This window comes from Gavialis gangeticus, unplaced genomic scaffold (genome assembly GCF_001723915.1).
Source record: "Gavialis gangeticus isolate Ggan-Ray unplaced genomic scaffold, GavGan_comp1, whole genome shotgun sequence".
NCBI classification, from domain to species: domain Eukaryota; kingdom Metazoa; phylum Chordata; order Crocodylia; family Gavialidae; genus Gavialis; species Gavialis gangeticus.
The window spans coordinates 48,132,535-48,146,331 of NW_017728998.1; the positions used below are offsets into that span (position 1 = coordinate 48,132,535).

Sequence of the window (13,797 nt, forward strand, 5' to 3'; positions counted from 1 at the left end):
GCAGTCACAAAGCAGGGAGGCTGTGGAGAGAATCAACAGAGACAGAAACAACTTGGCAAGAAACTTGAAACCGGAAGTTTTACTGGTGTTCTGAATGTGTTGATCTGATTTGCAAGATATGAAAGAGGTTCCTTTGCTTTTTCCACCTGTTCAGGAGAATCAATTTCTGTCAGTAAATTAGATTAGGGATGAAGGACCTTCCGGCTGTTCCAGTTCAGGCAACCAAATAACCTGTTCCTGTTGCAGGCTTTTTTACCAGTTGCTTGCCAGCAGTAATGAGACAACAAGCATTATATCCCTACTGCACCTATTATGCTTATATCAGAATAATCCTCCCTAGTTATACAGGGCAATTGGGCTTAGTTGGCTCTAAAAATGCCATGTTCTTTAATGCTGGCTTAGTTATCTGAGAACAAGTTAATTTTAAAAAATCCTCACTTCTGAAATAAAACCAAGTCCTGCTCTGGGACATGTAAACACAGAGGGGCCAAGGCCTTCACTGGGAGCTGTGCACACACATCAGAAGAGAAAACATTTCTTTACACTCAGCACTCTGTACCCTGCCCCTTTAGCGTGCAATACCCAACTATGTGACAAGACTGAAACCAGAAAGGCAGAAATCCAGGCTGTTTGGACAATCCAGCATTTCATGGCTCAAGTGGAAATATCAAAGGGTAGAAGACACATGAAAAATAAATAAACAGGCAATTTCATTTTCCCAGCCTCAAAGCCTGAGGTGAGTGCACTATGTTCCAAACTGCCTGGAACAGCATGATACCAATTCCCTCAAGAGTTATCTGTCTCTTATCACCTAGGAGACCAGGCTCCAAGGAAGTCCTACATAGATGCAAGACTTGATTGTGGCCTCACTAAGTGTTTCTATTTAGAGCTGCATCCTGAAATCCAGGAATTTGCTTCCCTCAATCCCTTTAGCTCTCTTTCACTGAATGCATACATAGAAGTATGTTTTTAAGGTGGGATAAAACAGCAAATAGAAGTTGTGTTTTTACCCTTTTCTTATTAACAGGCTATGACTGCCTGTCATAACTGAACAGTAGCACATGCCATAATAGCTGTCTTCAAGCATTAACCTGTTGCAGTGCATATATTTTGGGCCACGGTGTTTTAGACACAGTGTTTTAATTGCCTTTTAGGTCCTGATGCTACAACTGCTTGTGTGCGTATGTGTCTGCATATAAGTGTTATATGCCTACATGCAAGGTGTTGCACTTCCTGGAATCCTACTGGAGTCCTTAGTGCTCCTTGTGGACAGAGCAATCTACCAGCATACAAGAAGTTGCTGCATCCAGGTCTAAGTTCGCATCTGGGGTCAAATTTTCAAGGGTGCTCAAGTGACTTAGAGGAAAAAAATCTGTGAATGTCAAAGGGACTTGGGCTTCTAAGACAAATAGGTGATTCTGAAAATCCCACTTATAAAGCAGGGGTCAGAAACATCTACAGTTCTACAGTTCATTGACCAATTCAGATTTGGCAAGCATTTATTTTACAGAAGAATAATGTTTCTAGGGCTGCAAAGCAATCCTTCCAAGAAAACAGAGGGCAGAAAGGATGTAATGCCTGAACCTGAAACAATCTGTCTAAGAGTTTTGAACTACCTTGTTCATCTCAACAGAGCTGATACTCAATCAGTGTTTTCTGTAAGATTAGATGTACAGCAGCATACCAATCCAGGTGCACAATTACTGCAATTCTACAGATCAATTAGGTAAATCCAGGCAAAAAAAAAGTGTTCCAAATACACAAAGAGCAGAATTATCACAGTAGTTCTAAGAAGCTTGGCATAAATTTCTGTTTCCTCCTTGATATTTGTACAAATCTCCTGTTGTTATCACTGAGCTCCATTATTCTTCAAGGACAGTATATTAGCCTACATAAATCATATTTTAAATCATCATTCATTTCCTTCCATAGAACACATTTGTTAGTCATGTTTCAGTCTGTCCAACTATAAAGAGAATGTTCTGAATGCAAGCCAGCACAATGGTTTCTTAAGTCTGAAGATACAGTTTCAAGTGTAGCTTGGGACATTAGATTCAGAGATTCCTCTCATTTGGGGTGTTACATCCAAAGCCCACAAAGACAATTTCATTGTTTCTCCTAAAACATTCAGCAGGCCACACCTTCTTATGGTCATAAATATTAGGCTGGAAAAGAATGTAAGTGGTGAACAACCACAGTCACCCGATCCCCACTGTGACTGATCCGCTACCTGCCACTCCCAGGGAATTTATGTCCTTTATACGTATGGTAATTTATTATAGATTAAACAGAGGCCACCATATGTTCCATGATCTATTATATTGCCAGAAAGTTTTTGTATCCTCAGGGGTATATGAGGTAGCATTAGAGGGCATGTCTATATGGCCTCCCTGCTGACTCAGTGAACACTGCCTCAAAAACACACCCCCACACACCAGAGATCAGCTAACTGGCAGAGCAGATGTTATGGGCCTGACTCCAAGCAGCTCAGAGCAGCCCATAATATAGATGAGAGTGTGGCACGTGAAGACATTCTGCTTGGCACATGTGCCTCAGGGTTGACGGTGAGGACAAGGCAGTCCTGCCACAACAAAGACTGGCCCCCTGCCATCCTCCCTTGGCACTGTAATATCTTAGAAGTCGAGGTTGCAGGTATTTTGACACTGTCCAAAAATGTTGCCAACCCCTGGGCTAGAACAAAACTGGAGAGAAAGGAGGGTTAGGGCTCTAGATCCAGCTTTGCCACCGGCCTACTGGGTGATCTCTGGCCAAGTCGCTTCAACATTCCTTGCCTCAGTTTCTGTCATCTAACTGTGGGAAAATACTAGCCCACAATTTACAAGTGCTAGCATTATTTTTGGAGGGACACGAGATAAATAGACTAACCTATGAAGGGTCAATCATAAACCAGAAGGTATTAGATTCTTTTAAACAAACCTGTCAATCTCCACTGCTTAAACAGTTTCTTCCCTGGAGGGTTTAGTCTTACAGATTTGTACAGTGCCTAGGGCTCTGAACTTCAAAGCAATCCAAATAAGAGTAATACAAAAAGCTTTTGGACAACTAGTATAATCATATACTGACCTGAAAAGCTAAGCGGGTATTCATTGCAGTTTTTGTGAAGTGGTGGAAGGAAAAAGGGGTCAGCTCTCCTGGGGCTATCCTCATACCTGCTAGTACCTTATGCAGGAAGTCAAACTAGATTATCATAATATCTCTTGAAGCCTCAGACTCTATGAAGCATATAAGTCTATAGCCATCATTGTAAACTAGGCCTCAGTTTCAAAATGACCTGTGAAAGTACAGGAGACCTGCAGTGCTTCTCATCCTGGTACCTTTCAGGAGATGTCCAAATTAAGCAGAGGATCTTTTGAAGATTTAGTCAGAACTGCAATGCTGCTCTGACCAGGGCTTGAAGTTCAGGATGAAATTACCAGGATTGTATGTCCAAAATAATAATGAGGAAATACTTGTCCTTGAGCTGGAAAAGACTGGGCCCAAAGAGGTACTTACCTGAGCAGAACGGATTGGTAGGATTGAAGTTAATGGCGAACTCATGAGATACCTGCAGAGAGAAAACAACTCAAACTGACACTGAAATCAAGCACTGTATGGGCTTCTTGAAAGAGACTTCACAAATCAAAGCCCAGCTATTTTTGTATGTGCAGAGACTAGCACAACTCCACTGACACTCCCCTAATGGTTTTCTGGCCCTACTTTTTCAGGGTTGTTGAGTTTTTAATGTACCAGGCAGGGTTACAATATTCCTTAACTCCCGTTACACAGTGTCACAAAACCTGAAAAATGAAAGCACTCAGACATAAGCACTTTTCAGGAATTAAGCTAGTTTCTTTTGCCATAAAAAGCCTTTTACCCAAGTCCCCTTGATAAGCCCCTACACTGATCCCTCTGAAATTGGGACTCCCATCACTTTGTTCCTTATCAAATATCAGCAAACAAGCTATGCCCATATCGGGCAGCCTGGCAGAATAACACAGGGAGTGTCAGCAAGTCAGTGTGTACATATCGTAGTTCTCCCATTAAAAGTAGCATTCACTTGAAGGAGTCACTTTGCCATGTAAGTTCATAAGGTGTCAGAACATTAGCCCAGTTTTGGAGGCAGCCACTTTTTCCAACCCCTTTGCAAGCTGGCATAGCAAAGCAGATGCAAACCTTGAACCTTCAGCAGAGGTAACCCCTGAAAGTGTTAGACTGGCTATCCTGACCCTTAAAAGAAAATACTGGAGGAAGTCCTGCTACCTAGGCAGTAGCAACAGACTCTCAAGGTCTTCAGTGAACTAAAACCATCTGGGAACAGCTACTTATATCCCTTGAAACAGAAGGTTATAGAAGGGAATTCTTTTGCATGCTGGAGGTTTACTAGTCCCTGGTGTTTTCATGGCATCTCAGCACTGCCATTTACAAAAATTAATAGCAATGCTGCTTGCAAATGTCTCCTAAGGAGACTCCTCCCAGCATCACTTAGATTACAAAGCACCTGCTTTTATTGCTCCTAATAGTTCTGTAACACTGTATGAATGGATTACTCCTGAAGTATTTTACAGAGCAGGTTTTCAGAGGATAATGCAGGAGTGAGTGAGACAAAGGTATGTCCAACAGTGTGGAGTAGGGTGTAGGAGCAGAAGTGCACAGTCCAAGTGGTAGTATCTGAATGAAGCCTGAGCCACTGAGTCTTTGGCATCCCACTGAAGATGATTCAACACACTGGCTCACTACTGGTGGCTCCTCTTTAGCAGAAGCATCACATAGCTTGCTATTGGTTAGATCAATGGTTCTCAACCTTTGATGTTTCTGAATGGGTCCTGGTAAAACAACGGCCAGTCCCAACCCAGTGCCCCTCATTCCTGACCCACTGCCCCCAGACCCCAGCCTCCCAGTGTGTGGGGCAGGGGGCCCCCAAACAGCCCCTTGCAAGCTAGAACTCTGACAGCCTGCAAGGGAAAAGCCACTTTTCCACTATATTCTCCTTTAAAGGAGAATCCATTTTTAAAGTCTGTTTGCAATCCTTTCATATACTCTTGCAACCCACTTTTGGGTCACGATGCACAGGATGAGAAATGCTGGCTTAGATCACCTCCACTGTAATTCCTTATGGAAAGATGTAAGTGAGTCTAAAGCCCCTCTGGAAAAGCCTAGTGGCAAGGGGCTGAACTTAAGGATGCTGAGAATTCATATAGCACAGAACGTAACAAGTTAATCAGGAGGTATTGTTCTCTGACAAGGCTTAAAAGACTATTAGGCTAGATCAGTGGAGAAAAAGGGCTCCTTGAAACTCATGAAGGAGCTTGCTCTGCAGATCTATTTCACACAGGAAGCAGTTAGTGATGGGCACTACAGAAAGCCTCCGAATAGAGAGGAACAGCAGCAACAGAGATTCAGTTTCTTTAGCCAATGACTGCTATGAGAGACAAGCTCAATGATCTGGACACAGGAGGGGGCAGGACTCCCAAGTTGTAGTAGGAGCTCTGCCAGTGTTTTGATGTGTGTGAGCAATTCACTTAAGGCTGAACTGTTAAACTCACCTACCTAACCCTATAATATAGCTACCTATAATTTAGGCATCTAAATAACTGAACTACCAGCAGTGCTGAGGATGCACAGCTCCCTTTTTCAAAACACCTCTGAAAAATCAGGACATTCATTTAGCATTAAGAACGCTATTCTTAGGAGTCTAACTGGAAAGATACAATTCAATATATGCCTGAGTTTACCAGTGACAAAAGGGATAATAATTTCTCCACCTATTAGGGGCACTGAGGATAAAACTACCTAGGGATTCTCACACAGGTGCTACAGTACTCAAGTTTATTAATAAAAATTACTATAACTATCCATGTATGTGAAATTGGAGTCTTTCAGAAACTGAATTCCTCCGAAGAAATACATCTCGTGCTAAGCATAGCCAAAACCTCCACTTATAATGTGTACTGTTTAAAAACAAAAAACTTTGTAAGAAAGTGAGTAACAAACCAAAGTAGGTCAGACTCCTGCAATTCTCTTCCATGTTTCCAAGTCAATTAGCACTACAACACACAATGGCTGGTGCTCCATTTCTGGGTACTCTCATGCTAGTTGTGTCATTCATGCACACAAGCAGCCAAGAACCCTGACCTGGTGACAGCAACATATACTAAATCTAAGCAGAGGAGTGAAGTAATGGAGACACTGCAGATACTCTGCCTCACAGCAAAGGCCTGTGCAAGATGGCAGTGCTATAAGAGCCTTTAAAACTCATTCAGTTCTTCCCATTCCCCACTATCTTCCAAACAGACCCCCACCACCACCACCACCAACACCACCTAACTTACTAGCTAAAGGGAGCTGAGAATGCAGTCTTTTCAAGGTCCAACACCAACAATTCCTTAGGAGGGATTCAGTGCATAATGAAATCCTGCAAAGCATCTCGTTGATTCTAAGGGCTTTGACCATACAAGGAGGGCCACTCATATGGTTGGGGGCCTCTGTGGCCATCCCTGTGAGAAGAGGCTGAGGGACCTGAATCTCTTCAGTCTCTGCAAGAGGAGACTGAGGGGGGATCTTGTGGCTGCTTACAATCTTATCAGGGGCCACCAGCGGGGACTCGGGGAAAGTCTGTTCACCAGGGCCCTCCTTGGAGTCACCAGGAACAATGGCCACAAGCTGAGGGAGGATAGGTTTAGGTTAGATATTAGGAAGAACTACTTCACGGTAAGGGTGGCCAGAGCCTGGAATAGGCTTCCCAGAGAGGTGGTGCTCTCACCTTGCCTGGAAATCTTCAAGAGGAGACTGGATATGCACCTGGCTGGTGTCTTATGACACCTCCCGCCCCCAGTGCTCCTTCCTGCCCATGGCAGGGGGTTGGACTCAATGATCTGTCTAGGTCCCTTCCCACTCATTGATTCTACGATTCTACGACTTAGGCCCTCTGTATGGTGAAAAATCTCCTGCTCTACTCTACCATGAAGCAGCGTGAACTCCCTTGAATAAAGAGCAGAAGTAGAAGCCATGTCTCCTGACCAGCCAAGCACAACATTGCCACCAAGCCTTCCAACTGGACAGTAAAGAAAAACAATCCAGGTATTTAGCCCTCTTCCTCTTCCCAACCATGACCAGAAATGTTCTTTCTTATAAGTTGTTGCTTGGAGTGTTGTATTTTCAGTCCTGCCAATTCAAATTCCCCTACAGTGAACACTGTACACCCGTACAATGAGCTACAGACCATGATGCTTCTCCACAATGCAGCTTCTAGCTTTTCTGTGAATGGCTGCCTTTGCCTGGGACCCAATAAGTTTCTACTGCCACCTGCCAGTACATTTATTTATTTATTTAGATTCAAGTTTTGCCAAAAATGGTGGTGAAAAATGTCAGCAAATAAACTTCCATATTTGCCAACCAAAAGCCAAGGGTTTTTTTTCCTGGTTTTGTTTTGTTTTGTTTTAAAAGCAATAAGATGGCTTAAAACTGCTTTGTCACAGAAATAATGGCCAAAGATCTCCTCCTCTCTACAGGGGTTTTAAGGCATACTATGGAGTTTTCATAAAGATTTTTATCCCTTCTAGATAGCTGTACAGGATGGTGGAAAAGCAAATAAATAATAGATTACAACAACTTCGTAATTTGATGGGCTTGTAAAACAGTTTCTGAAAAATCCCATTACACTGATAAAAAAAGTTTGTTCACTTCTTTATCAAATTCTGTGGAACTTTTCTTCTGAGGGAAGTGGCTATCTTCAATAAATACTGGCAAAGGGTTAGAATCAGCATTGTTTTGGTTTGTTGTAGCAGAGAAGAGTATGAAATGGAAGGGATCTGCCCCCTATTTTGGAATCTGTAGATACCAGACAAAAGACAACTTCCAGACCAGCAGCAAAACCACACTGTGTTTAAGATCTCAGCATTTGGCTCCTAAAATCACCTCTTGGCAGGCTGCCTTTTGGGCAGAGGTGAGATGGTTTGTGATTTAGACACTGGTTTAGGACCTGGGAAATCCAGATTCATTTCCTAGCTCTACTATAGTGTCCATGGGCAAATCCTAAATCTCTCTGTGCTTTGGTTTTCCAATGGGGGTGATGCCTATCTGGTAGAGGCAGACTAAGCTTTTGGGGGTGGACCTATTATTAAGCATTTCTAATCTCAGTTGAACTCCTTGGGCACAACTGTAACAAACAAGGAAGCAGTTTCTTTGAGAGTACCCCAGTTGTTGCATCTTTCTTCACCAGATAAAACACTTAGCCAGACTGGAATCCAAGGAGCCTACTCTTTGGCTCATATCTCACAAGAGGTATTAAACAACACAAGGACCAGTGGGGTTGGGATTTTACACAGAAATCTATACAATACTATACAGCCTTTGCATCTTCCCACATAAGCTTAAACCCATCTGCCTCTTTCTCCCATCTCCTACACGGAAATTGCTTGAGGTTCTCTTTATGGAGCTGTTCGCATTTCAAGATGTTCACTGACATTTCCAAATAGACTTTTGTGTGCAAAATATCTTATTCATACTGGTTCTTTGAAAGCATTTTGTGGTGCCATAGCAACACGGGCATCATGAGAACAAAGCGTGATTTATATGACTCTCATATCTTTAATGATCTTCCCTATTTCTATTCTGTTCCTCACTGTACCATAGCCACACTTGGGTTTGGATTTAGCTCGAATCAGACACAGTGATTCAATTCTTCGTTGATTCAGATCATTGTCCCTGATTCAATTCGGCTGAATCCAAATCTGATGATTTGATGCTGATTCAGAGAATCAGCTATTCGTCCATAGACACAGCTTTAAATATTTTTTCTACATACCTCAAGGTACCAGTGCAGCTCCTGAATGCTGCAATGCTGGGGCAGATGGAGCATCCCACAGGAGCGCAGCAGGGCCTCTCACGTGCTCAGCAGCAAACCTGGGAGTGGACCAGAAGTACTTCTGGTTCACTTCTCAGCATGCTGCCCCGCCCCTTCCCTTCCCCCCCCACACACATCTCCTCTGCTCAACAATCAGGCGCAGGGGGACCCTGTGTGCCCCCCAACCCAGAAGGCACCAGTCGCCAAACCGGGGGAATGCAGGGGGCCCCCTCTCACACTTCCTGATGGACCCAGAAGTGGACCGGAAATGCTTCTGGTCCACTTCTGGGTCTGCTGCCGAGCATGCTGGGGAGCCCCCTGCATTCCTGTGGGATGCTCCATGTGCCCCAGCATCACAGCATTCATGAGCTGCCTGCTACCTTGAGGTATGTAGAAAAAACATTTAAAGCTGTGTCTACGTCCAAATCTCCGAATCTTTCTGAATCTCTCTGAATCAATTCAGAGGGTTATGATTCTATGGAGAGATTAAAGGGTCCCCTTATATGATTTGGATTCAGAGATTTGGCCACCGAATTGGGCTGAATCTTTGCCAAATTGAATCAGGGACTGAAGCTTTGCACAGCCCTAGTGAATACCCCCAACTTAAAAAAAATATTTCAAACTAAGACAACATCAAATGCAGGCTGCCTGGTGGCTCTGCTTCCCAGAGGCATTTCTGAGACATGCAATCATCATCACTAATGCAAGAAAATAAATGGTTTATACCAGCCGCTGTGTCAGGCAACCTCCAAATACACCCCAGATGTAGGGAAACAAAGCTGGTCTTTGAAAATTCTTCGGCTGGAGATTAGCTGGGTTTAGAAACCGTAAGGGTGGAAGTGAACCCATTTCTCCAAAAGATTTTCACATCATTTCTTGCTGGGCAGCCAAAACTGAGAGACTTCCAAGCTCAAACATCACTGGGTCCAGCTGGAGAGGAAAAAAAAGCCGGACTGAATGGACAGGTCCTACAGCAATGTTTCAGCAGGGTGAAAAATGAACAGACAGGAACAGAAGACTAACACTTATCCTTCATGATTTGCATTAGGATATCCATTAACCTCTCGCTTCAGGTTACTGGATTCCAGGTGCATTGGGAGAAATACTTCCAAATTTAGGGGCTGCAAGACACTGAGTGTAATTGCTATCTTGCTCAGTATAACTGCATAGAAAGCCCTCATCTTGGCAACTGTAACACTCTGTTACTTACTAGCAGCTAAACACATCCTCTATCAGTCCAGCTTGTTGTAGCACCACTATTTGGTGCTAAAGTCCCAGGTTCAATGCCCATAACATATGCAAAACCATGGCTATGTCAAGAGGGATTAAATGGCCTTGAACATTCCAAAAGGCAGTTGAACCCTTTTTAAATTTGAATCTGTTTCTATATTTGCAAGGGCTATATGTAGTGTGAAATCATTATTTCATCATGCCAATGCTGCCTTTTACAACCAGTAACAAGGACTGAGCCCCTGCCCTGAGCACAGTAACATTGCAGCAGTTTGCACAGAACAATGATTTACCATTTTCCACAACCAGAGAACCAGCACATCATACATCTGGAATGTCCATATTATCTTCAGTCCTATTAAATGTTCAATTTCAATTTCTCTCTGTAAGTTATAATCTTCTCCTGATGATGACCAATTGTTATTCACTGAAAGTTGTTTACAGAGATACCCCATTGAAATTGGTGAAATGACAGACAAGAGTGACATTTACTGGTTAGGGAAGGATGAATCATCTCCAAAGTATACACAGAAGGCCTAATCCAGCAGGAAGCAAATGGGCACAACTCCCACTCAAGTCAAATGAACTTCTGCTTGCATACAGACCCTGGGATCAGGCATAAAATGGTTGAAAACTGCAACACAACATGGGGCTGGAGGGAAGGAAAAAGATAATCACCAAGACGGTTAAAAACAGTCAACCCATATCATTAAAGAATTCCAGCAACACAAGGTGAACAGTCATTCTGACAGTGAGTCCATAGCCTTCCTCTTTCAGCTACATTAGCAATAGATAACATGCTGCTATGAACATCTACTTGCTTACCCTGACCCTTTCTCTGTTTCTCCCTTTCCCTCACTGGAGAAGCTGAGGACAACAGATCCCAGATCAGTTCTTCCACCTCCCAGCTATGAGTTCATTTTAACCTGGGAGGGTTAGTACAAAATTTTAAGAGTGTAAGGCAGGAAGGCACCTCAGAAGGTCACCTATTCTACCCTATTGCTCAAAGCAAGATCATCCCTGACTAAATCATCCTAGCCTGTTCTTGAAAATTTCCAAGAATGGAGATTCCACCACTTCTCTAGGTAGCTTGTTCCAATGCTTAACCAGCCTCATAGTCAGAGAGCTCCTCCTAATCTCCAATCTAAATATATTCTGCTGTAATTTGAGGCCATTTCTCCTTGTCCTGTACCCTAAAGCCACAGAGATTAATTATTCCCATCCTTCATCCTCTTTATAACAGCCTTCCAGATCTTAAGTTACCAACTTGTGACTGCTTAATGCCAAATAGGTCAATGGCCTCAGTTCAGATCCTAGTGGGCACATAACTATTTAAAAAATCATCTCCATGGCACAGAAGAAAGGACAGGGATGAATGGGTAGAAAGACAAAATCATCATCCCACCACCATTAGGGCTAGACAGCCTTGAGACCCAAACTCACTCAATGTTGGGGGGTGGGGGGGAATGGTGGTAACACACTGGTCACTGTGTTTGTACTCTGTCACTCTTGACTTTTTACCTCACACTGCTGCAGCTGATGCCTGAAGTCCCTAGTTCATTTCCTGGCATGTTGGTCAAAATGCCAGCTATCACCCTTGTACTGACCGTAGAGTACCCATTCTGTGAAAAGATAAATTTGCTCTCCAAAGCTGTCACTGTGGTCCATTTAGCCAATCCCACATTCAAGTACAATAAAATACATAGAGGAAACTATTTCCCCAAAATTCCACCTGAAATAAAAGCAAAACTGTATAAATCTGACCCCCACCCTGTTTGAACAGTGATGATTTAAGGCATAACAACAAAAGCAGACAAGACCGCCAATAGCAGGCAGGGAAAGTGCACAGTGAGTCTGTGGATAGCAAAGAGATAGCAGCTAGTGGAGATGCTGGGCATGTCTACAAGTGCAAATAATGTAGAATCAGCTTATTTTAGAGTAAACTACTCTAGCACACCTCTACACATGCAGGGATGCAGAAGCAGACTTGCTGCTCCAAGCAGCAGACTGCTCCCACTCCTTGCAGCCCTGCACCAGCACCCTGCAGCAGCATGGGGGAGCTCTAGGCTCCCCCTAGGTGCTAGCCCAGGGGCTGGCAGGGTGCAGAGGGCCAGGAAAGTGTTGTCTCTTGGCAGGGACTGAGACATTGCTCCCTGCCCCCGGGAGCTGCCTGCTGCCAGGGCAGGCTCCTCCACCAGAGCTTAGGCAGGGACAACATCCCCCTGCCCTGGAAGTAGGGAGCTCCCAGCCCTAGCTTCTCAATTGTGATCGGGAAGCAGGGGCTGGGAGATTCTTATTTCCCAGCACCAGCTTCTTTGCAGTAGCAGGGCCGGTGCTGGGAGATTCTAATCTACATAATCTCTCAGCACCGGCCTCACAACCAGGGAGCTGGGGCTGGGAGATAAGAATCTCTCAGCACCAGCCCCACAACATGGAGCTGGCCCCCAGAGATAAGCTCACAGCCCCAGCTCCATGATGCGGGGCTGGTGTTGGGAGATAAGAATCTCCCAGCCCCTGTTTCCCGATCCCAATCAGGAATTGGGGACTGGGAGCTCCCTGCTGCCAAGGCAGAGGGACATTGTCTCCACCCAGGTTCTGGTAGCAGAACGTACCCCAGCAGCAGGTAACTCCTGGGGGCAGGGAGCAATCTCCCACCCCCTGCTGCCTGGCTGACTGGGAGTACCTTTGCTCCCAGTTGGTTGTCTATGTGCTGTACTGCACAGTAAGTAATCAAGTGTAAATTTGCTACTTTTTTTTACAGAAAGCAAATTTACTCATGATTAGAGCATATTACAGTGCAGTAAGCATCTGCACGTGTAGACGGTGACACTTACTCCACAGTAATTAGCTCTAATCTCAAGTAAAACTTCTTGTGTAGACACACCCATTTCAGGAGCCGATTACTAATGAAAATATTGTGGCTATTTCAGAACATCATGTTATAGAGTATCAGCAAAATTTAAATTTTGCAATTTAAAGCTGTTTTCAAGCCAGTGACTATTCAAAATGAGAGTATAAATACCTTTTATAAAACCCGAGAGACATACCGGTTATTAGCTGAAACAGCCATAGGAATTTCATGTTGTATCCTTTTGCTCCAAATCCCCCCAGTTGCCAATCTTTGTAACCATCTTCTATACACCATGCCTTCATTCTGAATCCTCTACCTGTGGGAACCTAGAGGACCCAATCAACACCAGGGCTCTCTTGTGCTGAGCACTGTTCAAATATGTAGGAAGAGATAGTTGTTGCCCTAAACAGCCTGCCCTCTACAAAGATGAGAGAGAAGGGGAAACAGGCTCAGAGAGGTGATTGACTCAAAGTCACAGCAGGTGAGTAACAAAACAAAACAAAACCCAGCTTTCCTGAGCCCCCAGCCAATGTCCTCACCATTGTTATGCAAACAGTGATCCCTGCATGTGCCTACTCTCACATACAAACCTACTGAATTCCAAGACACTGAGTACAGGGTTTAGTATTGGCAGGGCAGACCACAGCACTGTAAATTCTTAAGGCTTGGATGTTCATTTTTCATTCCTCTGTAAAACACTATAAAATAAATGTTGAGGGTGCAAGCCAAGAGTTCCCCAGGCAAGTAAAAGCAATGCCACAAGGGAACACATGCAGAGGTAAGGAAAACCTAAAAGAAAGGGAAAGTGTATGTTTATCAGGCAGCTTTAAAAATGTATAGATCTTAAATATGATTCAAGGTCACTCAGGGGCAT

General features: G+C 43.9%; 1 protein-coding gene across 2 annotated transcripts in view; it reads right to left on the reverse strand.

Moving 5' to 3' along the window:
• Nucleotides 1-13,797, reverse strand: part of CPNE2 (copine 2) — a 299,466-nt gene that overhangs the window by 53,677 nt on the left and 231,992 nt on the right. For both annotated transcript variants that reach the window (XM_019505886.1, XM_019505885.1), the window contains exon 13: nucleotides 3,514-3,565. In XM_019505886.1, the coding sequence (XP_019361431.1) occupies nucleotides 3,514-3,565 (52 nt within the window). The remainder of the gene's footprint in view (nucleotides 1-3,513; nucleotides 3,566-13,797) is intronic.